Consider the following 23,132-nt stretch of genomic DNA (forward strand, 5'->3'; position numbering starts at 1 on the left):
TTTGTAATAATATGAACAATAAAAATTTATTTAAAAAGAAAGAAAGAAAGAAAGAAAAGCACTGTGACTGGAAGACTGCAACTTGACAAAAGTAAACCTTGAGAGATGAATGCATTTAACACATAGAGAAATACTAGTTATTTTAGCACTGAGAACTGAGCCCTCTTTTCAATTTGTCAGATCAGCAAGCTCTTGAAAAGATGTGCAAAAGTTATATTCTGATGGTTGCATTGTGTTATATTTTAATCTAAGACATTTCATTTTTAAATGTATAACCTTCACAGCTGAATTTATAACTAATTAAACCCCAAATGAAGCCCATTAACTAAGGTGACCAGACATTCCGCTTTTGGCGCGACAGTCCCGATTTTTAACAATTTTTTTAAAAAACGCCGCAGGACACGGGACAAATTATTAAAAATTGGGACTGTCCCGGCAAAAGTGAGACGTCTGGTCATCTTAACTTAGGTGGTACAGGAACAATTAACATGATAATGAAGGAATTTGAGCATCTGTCCTGGCACCCACCACATCTGGTTGTGCCCCAGGGGCTCCAGAAAAAAGGGAAGTTACAAGTTACCCAGACATCTCATAGATATGTTATCTTAGAGGAAAAAAGACAAATGGGCTCAGTAAATGAGATCTAAGTTGATCTTTGTCAGGGAAAATATCGGCCTAGGACATGACTACCCACTATAACCTGTTTGTAGTTAAATATTTAATTTTCAAACCATCTTTTGTGGCCCTTTTAGGTCTCTGAATTTGCAAGATTGCCACCCAGGCCTCCCCTGAGCTTATTAGGTGAGCATGTGGCTCTTTTTGTCCACAAACTGATAGACATGTTCCACTCTCTACAGGAGGAACATACTCATATTTAGAATAGTTGAAGCAACTAAGGATGTGGAGCTGGATTAGACTGGGGTGAGGATGGGTGTCGGGAGTGCAATCCTCAGAGTGTTTTGAAGGCCATCCTGGGGGAAAGTGTAGGGGTTTATTTTTGTTTTGTTTTGTTTTTTATAGCTTCCCTGGGTAGAATTAGAAAAAGGGGTGGCAATACAAGAAGGGAATTTGGCTCTTTGTTTTCAAGATTATGCAGTTGATAAAGTGCTGTGAAACCAGGACTGTGTGTTTCCTGTAAGCACATATCCTGGGGAACTGCAATGTGCAGACTCTGAAGCGGGAATTCTACTTTAGCGCTTTATTTTAAAAAATATATATTTTATTGAATTTTAGAGCGTGAGGAAGAGAGAAACATCAATGATGAGACACATTGATCAACTGACTCCTGCACGCCCCCTACTGGGGGATGAACCTGCAACCATGAGCAGGGAATCAAACCGTGTCCTCTTGGTTCCTGGGTCCATGCTCATTGGTTTAACCACACACGCAGGGCTCTACTGTAGCTCTTTAGATTGAAGCGTCGTGTGATTGGTGAAAATTCGGGCGGGAACCGAGGAAAACGCCGAACAAAGGAAGTGACGCCAGCGTCGCTTATGGATGGAGGTGGGATCATAGGGGCTTGAGATCCGGAATCATAATTGGATTGGTTATTTTTCTGAGCGCCCGCAGCCTTCACTCAGATTCTCGCTTCCGCCGACGCAGCGTGCGTGCCCTTCGTAAAGATGGCCGCGGCGGCTTTCGGTCCTTCTTGGAACGGCGCGCGCGACTTGGGAAGCGAGGCCAGCAAATACCGGAAATGGCGTAGGATTCACGTGCATTGATTGGATGACGCGAGAAGCGTTCTGGACAGTGATTGGCTCCGCCGTTCGCGGGAAGGAGTTTGTGGCGCCCGGGAAAAGTGTAGTGCTGCGACAGCAACTAGGTTCTGAGGCGTCAGCGAACCCGGTGGACCGGAGCCTTCTGGACGTCTTTCCTGAGGGGATCGTGACCACGATGTGGAATAGTAATGACCCATGTGGCGCAGGATGAGAATAGCGAGGATTTCGCCCAGAGCGCGGGGGTCGGAGAGGCAGGGGTGGCGGAGGGGGAGGGGCGGGAGCCCGAGCTGGGCGATCGGGGGCCGCGGCAGGTGGTGGGGAAGCGTAGGGACGCGCTGGGAGGGTTCGGGTGCGGGAGCGACGTGGGGAGGGCGCCTGTGGGTCTTTCAGAGGCTTGGGGAAGCTGCTCAGATGCTAACTCGGTTGTTATTTAAAACCAGGTGGATTTGAGAGCTATGGCAGCTCCACCTTTGGGGGAGCCGGTGGCTACACGCAGTCCCCCGGGGGCTTTGGATCGCCGACGCCTTCTCAGGCCGAGAGGAAATCAGTACGTTGGACGAATGTTTCTTTTTCCTTTTCTTTTTTTAAAATTTCATTGATTATGGTACCACATAATTGTCCTCATCCCCCCGCATTCCACCCCAAACCCCTCCCCACATATGCCCCCCCCCCCTCCGTTGTCCATGGCCACTGGCGAGGCCCGTATGCATGCACACAAGTCCTTTGGTTGATCTCTCCCCCTCCCCCTCCCCTCCCCTACTTTCCCTCTGAGGTTTGAGAGAAGAGTTTTTTATGTGCTCTGTCCTGAAGCTCGTGGTTCATCCCCGTGAGAACATGTCTGCGCGAAGGAAGGGTGCAAACATGAACTGAATTGATAACTATTACCTTACCGAATCTCCTGATTAAGTGCTGTCCGTTTGAAAAAAAAAAGAAAAGGAATCTCCCCAAACGTTGCACCCACTGTTTCCTTGGCTTTCTTTTGAAATTTACTGATGTGGCCAGTGCCTTGTGGGAAAACCGAACTCGTATTATTAGCCTATTTTACGTTCTTTCTGTCTTCCGAGTCCTTTTTAAGTTAAACAGAGAGAAGTGGTAAAATACGGGGGAAAGAGCGAGGTCTTTGAAGTCCATGGGTCTGTTCGCTATTTGCAGAGTGTCATCGAACACATTTCTTTTTTTAAGATATTTTATTGATTTTAGAGAGGAAGAGAGACGAAGAGAGAGAGGTAGAAACATCAATGATGACCGAAACCGGTTTGGCTCAGTGGATAGAGCATCAGCCTGTGGACTGAAAGGTCCCGGGTTCGATTCTAGTCAAGGGCATGTATCTCCCCCCCCCCCCCCAAGTCCACAGCTGATGCTCTATTTATTGAGCCAAACCAGCTAGGGCTCGAACAGATTTCTTCACCTTCTTCATAACCCGTGCCTCACCAGGTTGTTGTGGGACCATATTAGCATATATATGCACTGCCTGCCCCACAGCCCCGGCAGTCAGTGGCCCCGCGTGTTATTGGAAAGGCCTGAGCGCGGGGCCATGATGCACAGCGCCCCGACCAACGGCCCTGTAACTGGCAGTTGAGGGGGGGGCAGCCGCTCGCACCGGGTGTCCGCGGCGCGTTTCTCCGTCAGATAATGGTACTGACCCTTCTCATCCCACGGGGAATGGGTGAATAAGCTAAGGTGTAAGGAGGGGATCGGTAAAAAGCTGTCCACACGCTGGTTATGTCCTCTTTGGGGAAAAGAGTTTGCGTTTAACCACTGGGTTAACGTGGGTTAACGTGGCCTCTCGAGGTGCCGCTCAGGTGTGATGGTAAGATTCAGAGTTGGCAGGTTCTGTGTGTTGCGTTCAGGTTGGTAAGCTTTTACCTAGACCAGTGTTTTTCAACCTTTTTTGGGCAAAGGCACACTTGTTTCATGAAAAAAATCACGAGGCACACCACCATTAGAAAATGTTAAAAAATTTAACTCTGTGCCTATATTGACTATATATAAAGTAATTCTCTTGAATAGGAATCAAATAAACACAAAGAAAGTATTTTATAATTACTTTATTATGAAATATTAAGTAAACAAAATAGTGAAAAATTATAAAATTCTTGTCTGCACCTACGGCACACCAGGCAACATCTCTAGTGTGCCGCGGAACAGCGGTTGAAAAACGCTGACTTAGACTGTTGGTTTTGGGGTGGGTGTTGGTGGGGAAGAATGAATGCATCGATAATGCTCATGCATTTGGACGTTGCTTTATGTTTTTCATATAATTCTATAAGGTATTTGTTGCTTATTCTCTTGTACAACAGAGTTTGGGAGCTTAAGGGACTCCCTAAGCTGACGCAGTAAGTAACTGGAACCAGACAGAACACACACACACACACATACACACACGGTGCTGAGAAAATCCAAAATCTGGTAAACAGCTTCTCTTTGTGGTAGTTTTTTGTTTTTTTACCAGGAAAGACCAGAGAGGACTCCAATTATTTAATTGTTTTCTACTGTGCTGTGAGACTTTGAAGGTGAAAACAGAAGCTAGATAATTGGTTCTCATCTCTTCTCCCTAAGTTTAACTATTTTTTCTTCATTCCAGTTGTTAGAATTTGTACCTCAGGATTCCTAGCTTGGGCTGTGTTTTGAAACAGCTTTTCAGAGAAGGATGATGGTTATAAGCTGAAGACTGAAACCTGGGTCTTTTTGTGTTTCAAATCCAGTGCCTTTTTCACAGTAAATTAGATTTAAATGTTTCCTATTGACTGTAAACCCATTATATTTTATTGAACCATGTGAAGTTTCCAATGTTTTATCCATAAAAATGGTGGTTTCATACAGTACTTAAAATAATGGTTCATAGTCAGCTAGAAAGTTATATTTTCAAAATTGAACATACTTGTGCCTGGTTGCACTCTCTGAATCTTTTTGGAACAAATCAGGCACTCTGCATTCAGTTCTGGCACATAATAGGTGCTCATTAAAAAGCAGGCTACAAGTGATTTTTTATTTTATTAAGACTATGGGATTCACACATAGCCTTTAGGCAGGAAATTCCAATAACAGAAATTTACAGAAGACAAACAGGTAGAGGCTGCTTTAGCTAACAATGTTTCAACTAAACAGTGAGTGATTAGCTTTCACAGCAATTAAGGTTGTAGACCAGCCTTCTGGGTTTCCTGTCCACATCTTTCTATTAGACAATGATCGGTTTCGGCTATAGTGAGTGGTGTGTCCTGGGCCTGGAGCTGGGATTTGAACACATCTGTAGTACAGTCTGGCTCCAAAACCCATGTTCTTGCTGCTGTTACTACAGTGATTTTTAATTTTTTTATGCTGCAGATACAATAAAACTCTCAGTTGTGAGAGCCTGGGACCTCAGCAAATTTTAAATCTGTGAATTCTAATATAGCACATAACTTCACCTATAAAATACCGTAAAGTAAACTTTAAAAAATATAGTCGATCCCTTCACATCCTTATTAAAAACTATTTCAAATATAAAGAGTGAGGAACAATAGCTGACACAATAATTGCTCACATTTATTGAGTATGTCTACATGTACCAAGTGATATTGTAGGTTCTTCACCATATATTTAATTTTCATAATGATTTTGTCATTCCTTGTTTTATAGGTGAGGTTACTGAGGTACAGATGAGTTGAGAAATGTGACCAAAAGCACACTGTTCCTAAGTGGTAGAACCAAACTCTTCTCCCTCAAATGCTGCCTTTTGTGGTATATGTTCTCGTGGTTGGCTGGGCTTATTTGCCACCAGCTTGCTAATACCATTCAAAACTATGCTTCAGCACAGTGAAATGTTGCTAGTGTCATGGATCTTCGGGGTAAAGCTGGCAGCTGCTAAAGTCTACTATGTTTGGTCTTGCATGTAGAACAGTTGTCAGGTTGCTCCTGTTGATTTCTGACAGGAAGAAGTCTAATCTTTAACCCACTATGCTTTTTTGTTTTGTAAATTACCTCTGATTCTGTGGAAGTGCATATTTGTCCTCAGTTTGTAATGCTCATTCCTCATCCACTATTTTTTCACTATCAAAATGGTCATGCTTCAGTCCTAGCCGGTTTGGCTCAGTGGATAGAGCATCAGCCTGCAGACCAAAGGGTCCTGGGTTCTATTCTGGTCAAGGGCATGTACCTTAATTGCAGGCTCCTCCCTGGCTCAGGGCACGTGCAGAAGGCAACCAGTCAATGTGTTTTTCTCACATCGATCTTTCTGTCTTTTCCTCTCTCTTCCACTCTCCCTAAAAATCAATGGAAAAATATCCTTGGGTGAGAATTAACAACAACAAAAATTTTGGGGTTTTAGGGTTCAGTCTAAAATGCTCCCTCATGAAATCACCAATTTGTTTCTTACTCTCTATCCCTCTCTCTTCCTCTCTGTGAAAAATCAATAAAATATATTTTAAAAAATAAATAAATAAAAAAGAGTGAGAGATTTAGAGCAAGTCCAAAGTTCTATCTCTACTGGCCATTTCTCAAACCCTTTCCAAATACCATCTCATCTTACCAGTGATGAACAGCTAGCTCCATCAGCCTAAAGCTGGGGTTTCTTCTTAAAAGTTTGTTCGGAAAGCAGGTCATTCCTATGCTGTCCCCACTCTGGTTCACTCATTTCGGTGAATCTCTAGTGCAATATAAACTTAGCCATTCTCCAGGAGCTTTGGAGTCATGCAAACCCGGGTTTGAATTCTAAAGTGTGGCATTTGTTAGCTATGTGACCTTGGTTTCCATCTGAAACGCAGGTAATGAGGCTTGCTTTATCCAATCCTCCTCTATAATAAAAGGCTAATATGCAAATTGGCCAAATGGTGGAACAACTGGTCGCCATGATGTGCACTGATCATCAGGGGGCATACACTCAATGCAGGAGCTGCCCCCTGGTGATCAGTGCACTCCCACAAGGGGAGCACTGCTTAGCCACAAGCTGGGCTCATGGCTGGTGGCAGGAGCCTCTCCCGCCTCCAAGGCACTCACTGCGAGAGGGCACAGGCGAACTGACGGGGACGCGCGTGCGCACGGGGACGCGCGTGCGCACGGGGACGCGCGTGCGCACGGGGACGCGCGTGCGCACGGGGACGCGCGTGCGCACGGGGACGCGCGCGCGCGCGCGCACACACACACACACCCTCCCCAGAGTGCACAAACTTTTCATTCACTGGGCCTCTAGTGTTATATGCAAAGTGCTTGGCACATGTAGCAGGTATTAAATGAGTAGTTATTTCAGTTGACTTTGTACATGCTTTCTTTCAGAGAGCCCGAGCCCAGCATATTGTACCCTGTACCATATCTCAGCTGCTTTCTGCCACTCTGGTTGATGAAGTGTTCAGAATTGGAAGTGTTGAAATATCACAGGTATGAATAATGAAATAAGATTATTTCTTTTAAAAATATATAAATGTTGCTTTTGTTTCAAAGAAAACCAAACTTTTTTTTCTTCTGATATAGGTCACTATTGTGGGGATAATCAGACATGCAGAGAAGGCTCCAACCAACATTGTTTACAAAATAGATGACATGACAGCTGCACCCATGGATGTTCGCCAGTGGGTTGACACAGATGTAAGCAGTTTTTAAATCAGGGTGGGGTTACTTTGGGACTTTGGAGTTGTTGGATTTCTTTAGTCTTTTGGAAGATTCTTATTATAAAAATCTATATAAAAGGCTAAATGTCCATCTATCCAACCAGTAGCTATGATGTATATTGACCAACAGGGGGCAGACGCTCAATGCAGGAGCTGCCATGATGTGCACTGACCATTTAAAAATAAACAGCACCATGGAGCTGGCACCGACAAACCAACACTTGGCTTCCCCCAAGTGGGACACAGGCCCCACCCACCACCACCCCAGAGCAACACCCCACCAAATCGCAGCCAACACTGCCAAGACCCCCGGTGCAAAATGTGGCCCACAGCCCAGCCCCTCCCAGAAATGGTTGCTGTGGATGCTGAGTAATGATATCACATAGCTTCCTCTCCCTAGCCACTAGCCTCCCTGGAGTTTCTTCAGGCCGGGAACCCAACTTGCTTTATAGCCAGGTACAAACATTTTACAGTGGATAACCAGATGTTTGTGAAGTGTTTCCCCATGCCTTATCTCATTTGATCCTCACAGAAGTCCTAAAGTAGATAGATAGGAGACTCGGTAGAATCTTATTTTCTTTTTGTTAGCAGGATGCGAATAGTGATATTAAAATATTTATTCTAATTAACTTCCTTTTAATGTGCACAAATCCGTGCACTGGGACACTAGTAATGCATAAGACATCAAAGGCAAAATCTTAAAATAAAAGGTTAATATATTTTGTATCGTAAAACTTTAAAACCTTCTAACTTTTCAAAATACTATAAACAAGTAAAAAAGGCAAAAGACAGGCCCTGGCTAGTTTGGCTCAGTGAATAGAGCATCGGCCTGAGGACTGGGGGGGTCCCTGGTTCGATTCCGGTCGAGGGCATGTACCTTGGTTGCAGGCACATCCCCGGTAGGGGGTGTGCAAGAGGCGGCTGATTGATGTTTCATTGATGTTTCTGACTCTATCCCTCTCCCTTCCTCTTTGCAAAAAATCAATAAGATATATTTTTTTAAAAAGGGGGGCAAAAGACAGACATTAGAGAACAAGGATTTTTATGTTGGCATTGTATCCCCAGCACCTAAACCAATACCAGTTACATAGTGGGCCCTAAGTAAATATTATTTAAATAAATGGGGAAATTTTTGCACATATTATAAACATCAAATTTTTTATTTGATAAAAGCTCTTACAAAGAAAGAACCAATTGCATTTTAGAGAAGTGGGCAAAGAAGATACACATATTTTATTACAGATGAAATATAAATTGCAACAATAATCAAGTTTAATAGACATTAAGATATCATTTTTAACATACTAAATTGACAAAGAAAAAAAAAGAATGGCATTGCCTACTTCAGATGAGAGCAGTAGTTAGCATAGTGTCTCTAGTACTTAGTAAGCACTTAATTAATTAATGATTTGTCACTGCTTGTTTGGGGAAGTGAGTATACCTACACCGATGGTATAAATACACTAAGAGGCCATATTATTATGATCTCTGAACACAGGTGCATGAATTCGTGTATGGGTGGGGTCCAGCCAGCCTGGTCAGGGGGAGGGAACATAGGGGGTTGGCTGGCCTGCCTGCTGGTTGAATTCCTGGTCTAGGGGACAATTTGCATTTTATATAGGATATACACTGAGTGGCCAGATTATTATGCGTTCAAAGATCATAATAATCTGGCCACTCAGTGTATAAACTGATAAAACTTTTCTCAAAAATCAAATGATGATCCCTAACCTTTTGGCTCAGTGGATAGAGCGTCAGCCCCCATGGGGATTCAAGGGTCCTAGGTTCGATTCCAGTCAAGGGCATGTACCTTGGTTGTGGGCACATTTCCAGTAGGGAGTGTGCAAGAGGCAGCTGATCGATGTTTCTCATTGATGTTTCTAACTATATTCCTCTCCCTTCTCTGTAAAAAATCAAAAAATATATCTATATTTTTAAAAATCAGCTGATGCCGAAACCGGTTTGGCTCAGTGGATAGGGTATCGGCCTGCGGACTGAAAGGTCCCAGGTTCGATTCCGGTCAAGGGCATGTACCTTGGTTGTGGGCATATCCCCAGTAGAGGGTGTGCAAGAGGCAGCTGATCCATGTTTCTCTCTCATCGATGTTTCTAACTCTATCCCTCTCTCTTCCTCTCTGTAAAAAATCAATAAAATATATTTAAAAATAAAAGACTTTTTTTAAAAAAAATATATTTTATTGATTTTGTACAGAGAGGAAGGGAGAGAGATAGAGTTAGAAACATCGATGAGAGAGAGTCATTGATCAGCTGCCTCTTGCACACCCTCTACTGGGGATATGCCCGCAACCAAGGTACATGCCCTTGACCGGAATCGAACCCAGGACCCTTCAGTCCCCAAGCCGACGCTCTATCCATTGAGCCAAAACAGTCCCGGCAAAAGACATTTGTTTAAAAAAAAAAAAAAAAATCAGCTGATGATGGGATTGCCCTAGCCAGTTTGGCAGTGGATAAGAGTGTCAGCCTGCAGACTAAAGGGTCCCCAGGTTCGATTCTGGTCAAGGCAAGGACATATGCCTGGGTTGCAGGCACAATCCTCAGTAGTGGGGCATGCAGGAGACAGCCAATCAATGATTCTTTCTCATCGTTGATGTTTCTATCTCTCTTCCTTTTCTTTTCTTTCCTTTCCTTTCCTTTCCTTTCCTTTCCTTTCTGAAATCAATAAAAATATATTTTTCTTAAGAAATCAGCTAATGGCCGAAGCCGGTTTGGCTCAGTGGTAGAGCGTCGGTCTGCGGACTGAAAGGTCCCAGGTTCGATTCCGGACAGGGGCATGTACATTGGTTGCGGGCACATCTTCGGTAGGGGGTGTGCAAGAGGCAGCTGGTCGATGTTTCTCTCTCATTGATGTTTCTAGCTCTCTATCTCTCTCCCTTCCTCTCTGTAAAAAATCAATAAAATATATATTTAAAAAAAAAAACTATAAAAAAAATCAGCTAATGATCAAAATCATCCTTCATAAAAATGTTGACTTCATACTCCACTGCTAAAGGTTTACATTAAGGAAATAATGAAATACATGTGCAGTTGTAAGAATGTTAATCATATCATTATTTATAATAATGAAAAAAGCAATCTCAAAATATTAACAATAGAGTATTTTTAATTAAACCATGGTATATTTATAAAATATTCCAAATGATGTAGAAAAGTATGAATTGTCACAAAAAAGTGTTTACCATAAATTGTTGAGAGGAAAATAGCATGCTATATGATAGTGTGCATAGTATTTTGCAAAGAAAAACGTGTATGGAGAAAATAGACTGAAAGAAAATACATGTTTTTTATTTTTTAATTAGGCAAAATTAATTTAATTTTTTAAAATTTTTTAAAAATTTATTTCAGAGAGGAAGGGAGAGAAACATCAATGATGAGAGAGAATCGTTGATCAGCTGTCTCCTGCACACCCCCTACTGGGGATTGAGCCCACAACCTAGGCATGTGCTCTTGACTGGTAGATAAAAGAGACTTGGTCTCGTACCCAAAACACTTCAGTCCATAGGCCAATGCTCTAGCCATTGAGCCAAACCAGCTAGGGCTTGATTTTTACATTTGGGTTTTTTGTTGTTGTTGTTTTTTAAAATATATTATTGACTTCAGAGATGGAGGGAGAGGGAGAAAGAGATAAATACATTGATGATGAGAGAATCATTTATCAGCTGCCTTCTGCACTCTGCACACTGGGGATGGAGCCTGCAACCTGGGCTTGTGTCCTGACCTGAACTGAACTATGACTTCCTAGTTCATAGATCAATGCTCAACCACTGGGCTGCATGGCCCAGGCGATTTTCTAGGTGTGTTTTTTTCTTCTTTCTAGTTTTTTATAGTCACGTATTTTATAATCATAAAAATCTTATGAATCAGCTTATATTCTTTTCTTATAAATAAATAATGTGTACATATTCTAGAAAACCCCAATTATCCCAGTTAACCATTGTTCACATTTTAGTGTGTATTTTCCCCCTCTTGGGGAATCACCTTTCTAACTTGTTTTCCCAGTTAATAGAATTCTACATTGTATGAATGTGTGCCTGTTGTTGGATATTTAAGCTGTTTTAAATTTTTCAATATTGTAATCTATGTTATTATAAATATTCCTAAAGTTAAATCTATGCATGTTCTTAATTATTTCACTTAATTCCTAAAAGTATTATAGAAACACTATGCCAATAAGTATGTCCACTATCCACCACAAAGTTGTGTACCTAAGAGCACTGAATGAGAGTACCAGCCTTGTTTGCTTTTTTATGATGTACATAACAGAACTTTGGAACAGGAAATTACCTTTAGAGATGTTTATTCTAATTCCTGTTTTTACAAAACAGTTAATTCTAATAGATAGGTTAAATTAGTTAGCGACATATTAGGATCCTGTAGCTTTATAACTTTTTGTTTCTGTACATAATTTAGAGATTTTAAAGAAGCTTTTACCAATATCACTAAAACCTTAGTAATGTGTTTGTATTTTATCTGTTAGGATGCCAGTGGTGAAAACACTGTGGTTCCTCCAGAAACATATGTGAAAGTGGCTGGCCATCTGAGATCTTTTCAGGTAAAGTCAGAAAAAATGCCTGTTAAAATGTATTTGCATGGGCCCTGGCTGGGAAGATTAGTTGGTTAGAGTGTTGTCCTGATATGCTAAGATTGCATATCAGGACAACACTCTTTTATCAGTAAGGGGCAGGTTTGATACCCCTTAAAAATAAAAATAAAAATAAAATTTTAAATGGATTTGCATGCCAACAATTTCTAGATTCATGCCTGCATTTAGAATTCTTAAAACTTAACTAAGTCTTTGTGCTTAATGAGAATTATATTGAAGTTATTTTATTATTCTCTTCTTCAAAAGGAAATAATGGATTTTTACTTTAATATAAAACTAGCAGAATGGTAGAGAAAGAACAGGATCTTTGCCTGCAATTGACGTCTATGGCATCCATTAGGCCTAGATAGGTGGGCACTGGATTTAGAATCAGGATCTTAGGTTCAGCTTGGTATGTAACCTTGAGAAGTCATTGAACATCTCTGAGATTGTTTAGTTGTTGTTTTATATATATACTAGAGGCCCAGTGCACGAAATTCATGCACTGAGGGGGTGTCCCTCAGCCCAGCATGCACCCTCTCCAATCTGGGACTCCTTGAGGGATGTCCAACTGCCCATTTAGGCCCAGTCCCAATGCGCCTAAATGGGCAGTCAGACATCCCTCTCACAATCCAGGACTGCTGGCTCCCAATCACTCACCTGCCTGATTGCCCCTAACCGCTTTTGCCTGCCAGCCTGATCAACCCCCAACCACTCCCATGCCAGCATGATCAACACCTAACTGCTCCCCTGCTGGCCTAAATGCCCTCTCCTACCAGCCTGGTTGCCCCCAACTGCCCTCCTCTGCAGGCCTGATCGCCCTCAACTGCCCTCCTCTGCTGGCCCCGGTCACCCCTAACTGCCCTCTCCTGCAGGCCTGGTCTCTCCCAACAGCCCTCCCTTGCTGGCCTGATCACCCATAACTGCCCTTCCCTGCCGGCCATCTTGTGGTGGCCATCTTGTGTACACATGGGGGCTACCATGTTTGATCACATGGGGGCGGCCATCTTGTGTGTTGGAGTGACAGTTAATTTGCATGTTACTCTTTTTTTAGATAGGATATATTTTATTGACTATATTAATCTTGAGTAAAATTTTTAAAATATATAACACATTTTTTCCATATTAGCAAAATATAACCAAGAAAAGAGCCATAATGTTTTGACCTGAAATTGACTTGGATGTGCTTACCTTTTATTCTCTTTAATAGAACAAAAAAAGCCTGGTGGCCTTTAAGATCATGCCTCTGGAGGATATGAATGAGTTCACCGCACATATTCTGGAAGTAGTGAATGCACACATGATGCTGACCAAAGCTAACAGCCAGGTGAGTAGCTTCATTCATAGCTTCTTCTTTTTTCTTTTTTCTTTGTTATTAATATACTGTATTGATTTTAGAGAGGAATATAGACGGTGAGAGAGATAGCAACATCAATGATGAGAGAAAATCATTGATCAGCTGCACTCTGCATGCCCCCTACTGGGAATTGAGCTGCAACCTGGCTTGTGCCCTAACCGGGAATCCAGCTGTGACTTCCTGGTTCATAGGTTGACGCTCAACCACTGAACCACATTGGCCAGGCCTAATTGATCTTTTTAAAAGCTCACTGAGGCTGCTGTATGGATAATAGATTAGGAGACACCAAGAATAGCAACAGTAGTAGTTTAGAGGAATTGTAACGGTAGTGGTAAAAAAAATTTTTTATATATATACATATTTTTTTTATTGATTTCAGACATAAGACTTCTATTTCACCAGCAGGCAATGTGAAGGTATCTAGCTTGAAAACAAAGGACTACAACTGATTTTTTTTTTTTTTTTTTAACATGCTCTATTATTTTTTAATTTTTAATATATTTTATTGATTTTTTACAGAGAGGAAGGGAGAGAGATAGAGAGTTAGAAACATCAATGAGAGAGAAACATCAATCAGCTGCCTTCTGCACACCCCCCACTGGGGATGTGCCTGCAACCAAGGTATATGCCCTTGACCGGAATCGAACCCGGGATCCTTCAGTCCACAGGCTGATGCTCTATCCACTGAGCCAAATCGGTTTCGGCACACAACTGATTTTTTTTTTTTTTTTTTTTTTTTTTTTTAATATATTTTATTGATTTTTCTTACAGAGAAGAAGGGAGAGGGATAGAGAGCTAGAAACGTCGATGAGAGAGAAACATCGACCAGCTGCCTCTTGCACACCCCCTACTGGGGATGTGCCCGCAACCAATGTACATGCCCTTGACCGGAATCGAACCTGGAACCTTTCAGTCCGCAGACCAACGCTCTACCGCGGAGCCAAACCGGTTTCGGCACACAACTGATTCTTGGTTCTTGTTTTGTTTACCTCAAATGTTCATCTAGTGAACATTTGTTGAATGAGTAAATCTCCCAACTGGATGGGATCTTTCTTAGTGAGGTTCCACAGTGCTCCTATATCCTGTTATGGGTTAACATTAACTGGTCATCCTTACTTCTCAGTTCAATAGATTAAACATTGATTGAGCACACACTGTCCCCCAAGCACTGTGCAAAGATGAAGGGACTGATGGGGGAAAGTGAATGAAGGCTGCTGAGAGAAAGACTGACTGGGCCGTATGCCATGAGAGCCAAGAAGGAAGACCATGACTTAACTTGGCTTTGGGAATGTCAACAAAGTGTTTACCAGGCAGATGAGGAGAGGAGCATTCCAGACAGGAAATGACATATTTGGGACAAAGGCATGTTTTGGGATGGCAAGAAGTCCAAGTGCAGTTGGAGGGTAGAGTGTGCTGAAAAGGAGTGATGAAGAAAAATACAGATTTTGACATCTAACTGTGGTGGGTCTTAAGTGTCCAGTAGAAGTTTTACATTGTTTTCACAGGCAGGGGGAGCCACCTGGAAGCTTTTAGGCAGAGAAGCAACATGACTGGAAGTTACTTGGTAGCAATGAGGAGGGTTGATGGAGTAGGAGAGACTAGCAGCTGAGATAACAATCAGGAGACCAGGTGTGTTGAGGGTTGACTTGAGCGACACTGACGATTGTATTAAAAGGCTGCGGTGACAGGTTATGGAAGGGGAACAAATGGATGACTGAGGTCTAGCTGATTAGGTTTGAGTTTAATTGAGATGGAATATAGCAGGGCAAACAGGTTTGGGGAGAAAAGTAATAAATTTTATTTTGGAGTGTGAGACAGCTTAGATATAGGTGTCCAATAGATGACTGGGACTAAGGATTTGTGTCTAGGAGGAGGTCTGGAATGAAATCCTGGGGAGACTATCAGCCTTTTAAGAGACCGTTAGAAGAAGAGCTAATAAATGATATTGATAAGGTGTAGTTTAAGAGGTAAGAGGAGAATCAGAAGACTGGGGAATCAAGAAGCCCGTGAGGGGATGGGGAGAAAGAAACCCAGGGAGACACTTAAAAAAGGAGATTTAAAGAAAAGAAGAAGTAGTTTAGGGAAGGGTACATTGCAAGAGGATTGTGCTAAGCAGTTTCTCCTTCTGAGAGGTCAAGTGTTATGAGGTCTGAAAGAGATTATTGGATATGTTGGTTGAAAAGTCTTTGGTGAGAAAAGTTTCAGAGTTGCTTTGAAGTGCCCCGGCCAGCGGGACAGCAACATAGGAGCAATGAGACACCTGGAAGGGAATGAGGGAGGGCAGGAGACGCGGAGAAATGGAGACAAGACAGGGTTCTGATCAAGCCTTGTTTATTGCAGGGTATAAGGATGTAGGGAGAATGAGGGAGTTTCCTCCAAGGACATCAGCGGATAGCTAAGCAACTAAACCGTAAATATCAAGAATAGTTTATCTTCAACAGAGAACTTTCTTTTTTTCTTTTTTTAATATATTTTATTCATTTTTTAGAGAGGAAGGGAGAGAAATAGAGAGCTAGAAACGTCCATGAGAGAGTAACATCGACCAGTTGCCTCTTGCACACCCCCTACCGGGGATGTGCCCGCAACCAAGGTACATGCCCTTGACCGGAATTGAACCCGGGACCTTTTGGACCGACGCTCTATCCACTGAGCCAAACCGGTTTCGGCCAACAGAGAACCTTCTGTTGTGCAGCTCTGCCCCAACCGCAGGAAGTTCGATAAGCAGAGCTTGAGTAACAGCCGCCATGGGCTGTAGAAACAATGTATCTTAGGCCATCCAGGTGCATGCCTGGGAGTGCAGTTTCCCACGGGGCATGAGTTCTGGTAGGTCAGAAACTCAGTGTCTAAGATGGAGGTGTCTTTTAAGATGGAGTCACTAATACCAATTCTTTTTTGGCTCCCAACATTGAAGAAGGGAATGAAAACTGTATGTATGTATGTATGTATGTGTGTGTGTGTGTGTGTGTGTGTGTGTATATATATATATATATATATATATATATATATATATATATATATATTTTTTTTTTTTTTTTTTTTTTTTTTTTCCAAAAATTTTTTTCCCCAATCTGGTGTAAAAGAGAAGAGAGGGGTTGATGGAAACTATTCTCCTTTCCATATAACGCTTCACGCCTACTTGAACACCAAGGATATCATTATAGCAAACCTGGGTAATTTTCTTCTCAGTGCTAGTTTTCCTCTTGTTCCCCTCATATTACAAAGAATAGAAGGAGCCGGTTTGATATGTCCTTTACCTTCCTTTGAAATATTCATCATGCCCTAACCAGTTTGGCTCAGTGGATAGAGTGTTGGCCTGGGGACTCAAGGGTCCCAGGTTCGATTCTGGTCAAGGGCATATATCTTGGTTGCAGGCACATCCCCAGTAGGAAGTGTGCAGGAGGCAGCTGACCAATGTTTCTCTCATTGATGTTTCTAATCTCTATCCCTCTCCCTTCCTCTTTGTAAAAACCTATAAAATATATATTTTAAAAAAATATTTATTAGATAATAGCTTCCCCTTCCAATATAAATACTTGTTATTGGGCGTAAGCCAGTTTGCCTCAGTGAACAGAGTGTTGGACTGAAGTGTCCAGAGTTCAGTTCCAGTCAAGGGCACATGCCTGGGTTGTGGGCTCGATCCCCAGTAAGGGGGCTTGCAGGAGGCAGCCAATGGATGATTCTCTCTCATCATTGATGTTTCTATCTCACCCTCTTCCTCTCTGAAATCAATAAAAATATTTTTTAAATTTTAAAAAAATCACTTGTTATTGGGAAAACTACCTACATTGTTTTTTTGTAAGAATTAACAAGCTCTTTAAAATAGCAAAGACTGTGTTTAAATTGAATTTTCTAATATTGTGAACTTATCTCTTAATTCAGCCCTCAGCAGGGAGAGCACCTATCAGCAATCCAGGAATGGGTGAAGCAGGGAGCTTTGGTGGGAATAGCCTCATACCGACAAATGGCCTCACTGTGGCCCAAAACCAGGTAAACTCTACTTGAATGGCTCCAGAAATGCAAAGCACAGACTGTCATAAATGTTACTTCCTTAATGATTCTGAGATTATCTAAGTACCCAACTTGTTTCCTTCTTATAAAGACATTTAGGTTTAAGAGGGGAGCTGATTCAAAGTAGTTGCTAAAATCTTTCTGATTTGAATGTTCAGGTGCTGAATTTGATTAAGGCTTGCCCAAGACCTGAAGGATTGAACTTTCACGATCTCAAGAACCAGCTTCAACACATGCCTTTAACCTCAATCAAGTGAGTATTTGATTTCTATGAGCTAGGACTCCAGAATTATGCCCATTTCACCTCATCAGAGTTTCCTGGTAATGAGAAGTGAGTTTTTAAAAAAATATCTGTTGCCCAGCTAGCTGGTGTGGCTCAGTGATTGAGCATCAACCTATGAACCAGGAGATCATAGTTCGATTCCAGTCAGGGCACATGCCTGGGTGTGAGCTCCATCTCCTGTTGGGGGTGTGCAGGAGGCAGGCAGTCAATGATTCTCTCATTATTGATGTCTCTCTCTCCCTTCCTTTCTGATATTAAAAAATATATATTTTAAAAACACACACAAGCCAAAACCAGTTTGGCTCAATGGATAGAGCGTCAGCCTGTGGACTGAAAGGTCCCAGGTTCGATTTCGGTCAAGGGCATGTACCTTGATTGTGGGCACATCCCCAGTGGGGGGTGTGCAGGAGGCAGCTGATTGACGATTCTCTCTCATCAATGTTTCTAACTCTCTATCCCTCTCTTCCTCTCTGTAAAAAATCAATAAAATATATTTTAAAACACACACAGACACATGCATACACACAAAACTATTGACAGAAAGGAAGTTGTTCAGTCATGGAAAAATAGAAAAGAACTTGCAAAAATGTTGTTGCGCATCACATCACTCATTTGTTTGTTCATTCAAGAAATACTGAATCCCATTCATTATGTGGGATATAATTTTGAGCAAAAATTGACTTTATACCTCTTGATTAGATCTGGAGGAGTGTGAGGTCCTTAGCTTCTGTCTTTAGATGTACAGTACCATTTGCATTACCATCCCACTGTGGAGATGTGCGCATCAGGACCTGAAGCCATTAGACAGTCCTTCCCACAGCCTCGTCCTGATACAAGGTTAGACAAGCAGTTTCCTGATTCCAGTGAACTAATCAAACAGACTGGGTATTATGATACTTGGATTATTGTTACCATAAATCAATATGCTAGGCCTACATAGAAAAATGCTCAGGTTTAATTTCATTTCCTGTCATATAAAATGAGGATAATCGTTTCAGTCTCAGAGTAACTATGATGATGAGGTATATAATGTCTGTCACCATAGTACCTCTTCTATAATTTGTTCCTGTTACTAAATATGTTATTGACTCTGGTCCTGAGGGCTGTGAAGGTTTGAAGGTCTCTTAACCATTTCTGGAAAGACCTTCCCTTTAGATCTTCCTGCAACTTTACTTCTCAGAGGGCAGGCTAGCAGTTCAAGGGAGGTGCGGGGGGCGGGGAGGACCACTTTTAAAAATAACTTTATGCTAGGAGATTTTATGTGCAAGCTGAACTACAACTTTAGATCGTTGTTTTGATTTGCTTCTACTGGTATTTAATGAGGCTCTATTTGCTAGTCTTTATATAATTTGGGAGAGATATCCAACGCAGTCCTCTCCCAGTAGCCATTGCCTGCGTGGATGACCTCAGTTTTGTAAATTTACTGCCACCTCTCCCTGCGAGAGCTTTCTGTGAGCAAATGGATGTGAATTCTTAGCCAAGATGGGAAGGGGGAGGTAGTGAAGTTTGCATGTTTGGCAGCGTCACAAAGGCAGTTCCCTTTCTTGCCCTTCACTGTGTGCCCTTTTACGGCTGACTCAGCGCCTTAAGAGGCTAACACAGAAGGGTAAACTAAGTCTCCATAAAACCCAGAGAAGGGATGGTAAAACTCCTCTTTGGATCCTGTCTGGAGTCACAGCTGGAAAAAAAAAAAGTTTTAATATAAGAATTTTTTATAAAGAAGGAAAATGAGCCTTTTTCCCTCCCTTTCTTTTTAGGCAAGCTGTGGATTTTCTAAGCAACGAGGGACACATCTATTCCACTGTGGATGATGATCATTTTAAATCCACAGATGCAGAATAACTGGATCTAATTGGTATGCATCATATTTTCCAGCTGGGCCTATTCTCAGTCTGTGTGTCCAGCTGTGCATTTGTTTTGAACAGTTGACTTCTAGAAAGTAGGTTTCATCCCTAAAATGTCTCAATCGACATCATTTTGAAACTTAACTGCTCTTCCGTTATTTTGAAATTCAAAGTGAGATGGGCAACTCCTAGGGGTGTGAGCCAAAGTGGAATTTCTTCAGTTACAAATTAGGTAGTTATAATACCATCTGGATAGATGGAAGTGGAAGAGCGATGCTGCCAATAGTTGGGCAGATTAATTCTCAGGAATCTCTATTCCTAAAATATTTCCTGTTGAGTACGATCAGGGTCTGTCAGCAGAGAGCTGGCCAAGAAATCTAACTTCTGCCTGGCTTTGTTCCCATTTTGGTTATGTGGTGTTACTTTCAGAATTGCACTTTTCAACTTGTCATGGCTGCTGCCAAGTGTTTTGGTAAATACGAAGTTCTAGGGTGGCAGTCTCGTGTAGCAGAGGAGAGAAATGTCACCGTGTTTTGTACAAAATAAGTACATCCATGTGTTTAATAAAATAGTTATATTATTGTAGTAACTTGTGAAGACATTATTTTTCTTAAGTTAGTATAATTACTACCTTATCTGAGACAGTATAACATACTCAACTTGGATTTGACATCGTCGCTCTCCTGCTTTTTAGTTAAGATCTTGAGCAGGGTACATCAGCCTCCGTTTATGAAAAGACAAGAATGTTATTTCCTTATAGGTTTACGATGAAGATTGAATGAAGTAAAGTTTGTAAAGCATCTAGCATTGCCATTAATGAGGGTTCTAAAGCAGACCTTAATCTTGACTCTAGCAGTATATGATCATGTGACTGATAAAATACCTACCATGTCACCTCAAGATGAAATTCTAAGAGGTCTTACCTATTTTTTGGTCAGCTTAATTAGCTTCTTTTCTTGTGGGAAAACAAACTAGTTCAAAGATGTTTCTGACAATTCCAGACCATAAGCTACTTCTTGAATGAAAGAGCTAATTTTGAGTAAGTTAATGAAGTGTAATATGCAAATAAAAGTTCTATAATTGTTTTAACTATGTTTCTAAATGAGATCTAGCAGCTGTGTAGAGAAAGCTCCACCACCTGGTTCAGAGCAGCGAGCAGCACTCTGGCTGTTATTTTCTATCCATGCAGAGTAGTTCCTCTCTTGGGAGCAGACAGATGTTTAAAAGTCAGTCATCAGTATGTCTATTTGTTTCTTGATTGTTTCCTATAAAGGACAGTGATCTAAAAATTTGTTTTAAAAAATCATACATTTGAATTGAGAATGCATGATAGGGTACTTTTATGGGTCATGGACTTCTCTTTCTAGTTATCAGGCTTGTGTCCTCAGATGGGCAATGTATAGCCCTGGTTCTGGGTGGAAGTCTATTTGCCTTTAGATTTTTTTTTTTTTTTTTTTTTTAGTTTTATTTATTTATTTATTTATTTATTTTTTTTTTTAAATCAATCTTTATTGTTCATATTATTACAAAGGTTCCTCATTTCCTCCCCCCTCCACCAGGTTCCCACCCCACCCTCTGCCCCCTCCCCATCCCCCATTGTCCTCATCCATAGGTGCACAGTTTATGTTCAGTCTCTTCCTCCCTCCCTTTCCCCGATAGTAAATCCCTTTTCAGATAGTAAATCTGTTACTTAGCATTTTCTCATATCAATAATACCTCCACATGCCCAAGGATACACTTCACACAAAAGACATTTTCAAATAGGTCAACCAGCCTCATCCAGGCCCCACCCAAGGCACTCACAGATCAACACCCCAGCGCTATACTAACTCAACACATCAGATCTAAGCCTTCATCACTTGATTCAGCAGACCCTCAAGTTCCCGCAAAAGTTTCCAGCCATGTCTGAGAGGCAGCCGTGGGCAGGTACAGGCGAGGAGCGAGCTGTTTCGGGCCTGGCTGCTCCGGGCCTGGCCTCTGTTGCTCTGGTTCGTTCCACAACCAGCTGCTCCGGGTCTGGTCACTGCCGCTCCCGACCTAGTTGCTCTGGACTTGGCTGTTGCTGCTACAGGCCTGGCCGCACCCGACCCGGCTGCTCTGGGCCCGGTTGCTCCGGTCCCGGCCGCTCCGGGCCTGGCCGCTCCCAGCCTGTCAGCCGCTGCTCCGGGCCTGGCTGCTCCCAGCCTGGCAGCCACTGCTCCTGGCCTGGCCACACCAGACCCGGCTGCTCCGGGCCTGGCCGCTCCCAGCCTGGCAGCTGCTGCTCCGGGCCTGGCCGCTCCCAGCCTGGCAGCCGCTGCTCCTGGCCTGGCCGCACCATACCCGGCTGCTCCGGGCCTGGCCGCTCCCAGCCTGGCAGCTGCTGCTCCGAGCCTGGCCGCTCCCAGCCTGGCAGCCGCTGCTCCTGGCCTGGCCGCACCAGACCCGGCTGCTCTGGGCCTGGCCGCTCCCAGCCTGGCAGCCGCTGCTCCGGGCCTGGCCGCACCAGGCCCAGCTGCTCCGGGCCTGGCCGCTCCCAGCCTGGCAGCCGCTGCTCCGGGCCTGGCCGCACCAGGCCCAGCTGCTCCGGGCCTGGCCGCTCCCAGCCTGGCAGCCGCTTCTCCAAGCCTGGCCACTCCCAGCCTGGCAGCCACTGCTCCGGGCCTGGCCGCACCAGACCCGGCTGCTCCAGGCCTGGCCGCTCCCAGCCTGGCAGCTGCTGCTCCAGGCCTGGCCGCTCCCAGCCTGGCAGCTGCTGCTCCAGGCCTGGCCGCTCCCAGCCTGGCAGCTGCTGCTCCAGGCCTGGCCGCTCCCAGCCTGGCAGTCGCTGCTCCGGGCCTGGCCGCACCAGACCCGGCTGCTCCGGGCCTGGCCGCTCCCAGCCTGGCAGCTGCTGCTCCGGGCCTGGCCGCACCAGACCCGGTTGCTCCGGGCCTGGCCGCTCCCAGCCTGGCAGTCGCTGCTCCGGGCCTGGCCGCACCAGACCCGGCTGCTCCGGGCCTGGCCGCTCCCAGCCTGGCAGCTGTTGCTCTGGGCCTGGCCGCTCCCAGCCTGGCAGCCGCTGCTCCTGGCCTGGCCGCACCAGACCCGGCTGCTCCGGGCCTGGCCGCTCCCAGCCTGGCAGCTGCTGCTCCTGGCCTGGCCGCACCAGACCCGGCTGCTCCGGGCCTGGCCGCTCCCAGCCTGGCAGCTGCTGCTCCGGGCCTGGCCGCACCAGACCCGGCTGCTCCGGGCCTGGCCGCTCCCAGCCTGGCAGCTGCTGCTCCGGGCCTGGCCGCACCAGACCCGGCTGCTCCGGGCCTGGCCGCTCCCAGCCTGGCAGTCGCTGCTCCGGGCCTGGCCGCACCAGACCCGGCTGCTCCGGGCCTGGCCACTCCCAGCCTGGCAGCTGTTGCTCTGGGCTTGGCCGCTCCCAGCCTGGCATCCGCTGCTCCGGGCCTGGCCACACCAGACCCGGCTGCTCCGGACCTGGCTGCTCCCAGCCTGGCAGCTGCTGCTCCGGGCCTGGTGCCTTTAGATTTTTAATATGAGGATTCAGCCATTAGAAACTATTACTCAGCCCTAGCCGACTCAGTGGATAGAGCGTCAGCCTGCGGACTGAAAGGTCTTGGGTTTGATTCCGGTCAAGGGTACATGCCCTTATAAGTACAACCAATGGATACAAAACTCTGGGGAGGGAGGGTATGTATGGGAGGAGGGGCAATGTTAAAATATGTACACAGATAATAATTTAATTTAAAAAATCAATAAAATATATTAAAA

The 23,132-nt window shown here is 43.9% G+C and overlaps 1 protein-coding gene and 1 long non-coding RNA gene across 2 annotated transcripts; one reads left to right on the top strand and one right to left on the bottom strand.

Moving 5' to 3' along the window:
- Positions 1 to 1,697: 1,697 nt before the first annotated feature.
- RPA2 (replication protein A2) lies at positions 1,698 to 19,976 on the top strand. The gene is made up of 9 exons (XM_084875087.1): positions 1,698 to 1,903; positions 2,159 to 2,265; positions 6,969 to 7,070; positions 7,164 to 7,277; positions 11,795 to 11,869; positions 13,110 to 13,226; positions 17,136 to 17,243; positions 17,423 to 17,517; positions 19,305 to 19,976. Exons 1-9 carry the CDS (start codon positions 1,726 to 1,728, stop codon positions 19,387 to 19,389), a joined length of 981 nt encoding a protein of 326 aa, XP_084731213.1. The 5' UTR covers positions 1,698 to 1,725; the 3' UTR covers positions 19,390 to 19,976.
- Positions 19,292 to 23,085, bottom strand: LOC311618033. Its single transcript, XR_014794210.1, has 2 exons — positions 22,882 to 23,085; positions 19,292 to 20,822 (listed from the first exon to the last, which is right to left on the bottom strand). It is a non-coding gene; the product is annotated as an uncharacterized lncRNA (long non-coding RNA).
- Positions 23,086 to 23,132: the final 47 nt, after the last annotated feature.

The sequence above is a fragment of the Pipistrellus hanaki genome, assembly GCF_964339955.1.
Source record: "Pipistrellus hanaki genome assembly, chromosome: 2".
NCBI classification, from domain to species: Eukaryota; Metazoa; Chordata; class Mammalia; order Chiroptera; family Vespertilionidae; genus Pipistrellus; species Pipistrellus hanaki.

What these genes read in the sequence shown, in the direction of transcription:
- RPA2 (XM_084875087.1), top strand. Translation starts at nt 1,726, where the DNA reads ATGACGCGAGAAGCGTTCTGGACAGTGATTGGCTCCGCCGTTCGCGGG. An exon ending in CTCAGGCCGAGAGGAAATCA is followed by an intron (nt 2,266 to 6,968) that starts GTACGTTGGACG and finishes GCTTTCTTTCAG; the next exon opens with AGAGCCCGAGCCCAGCATAT. An exon ending in GCCATCTGAGATCTTTTCAG is followed by an intron (nt 11,870 to 13,109) that starts GTAAAGTCAGAA and finishes TCTCTTTAATAG; the next exon opens with AACAAAAAAAGCCTGGTGGC.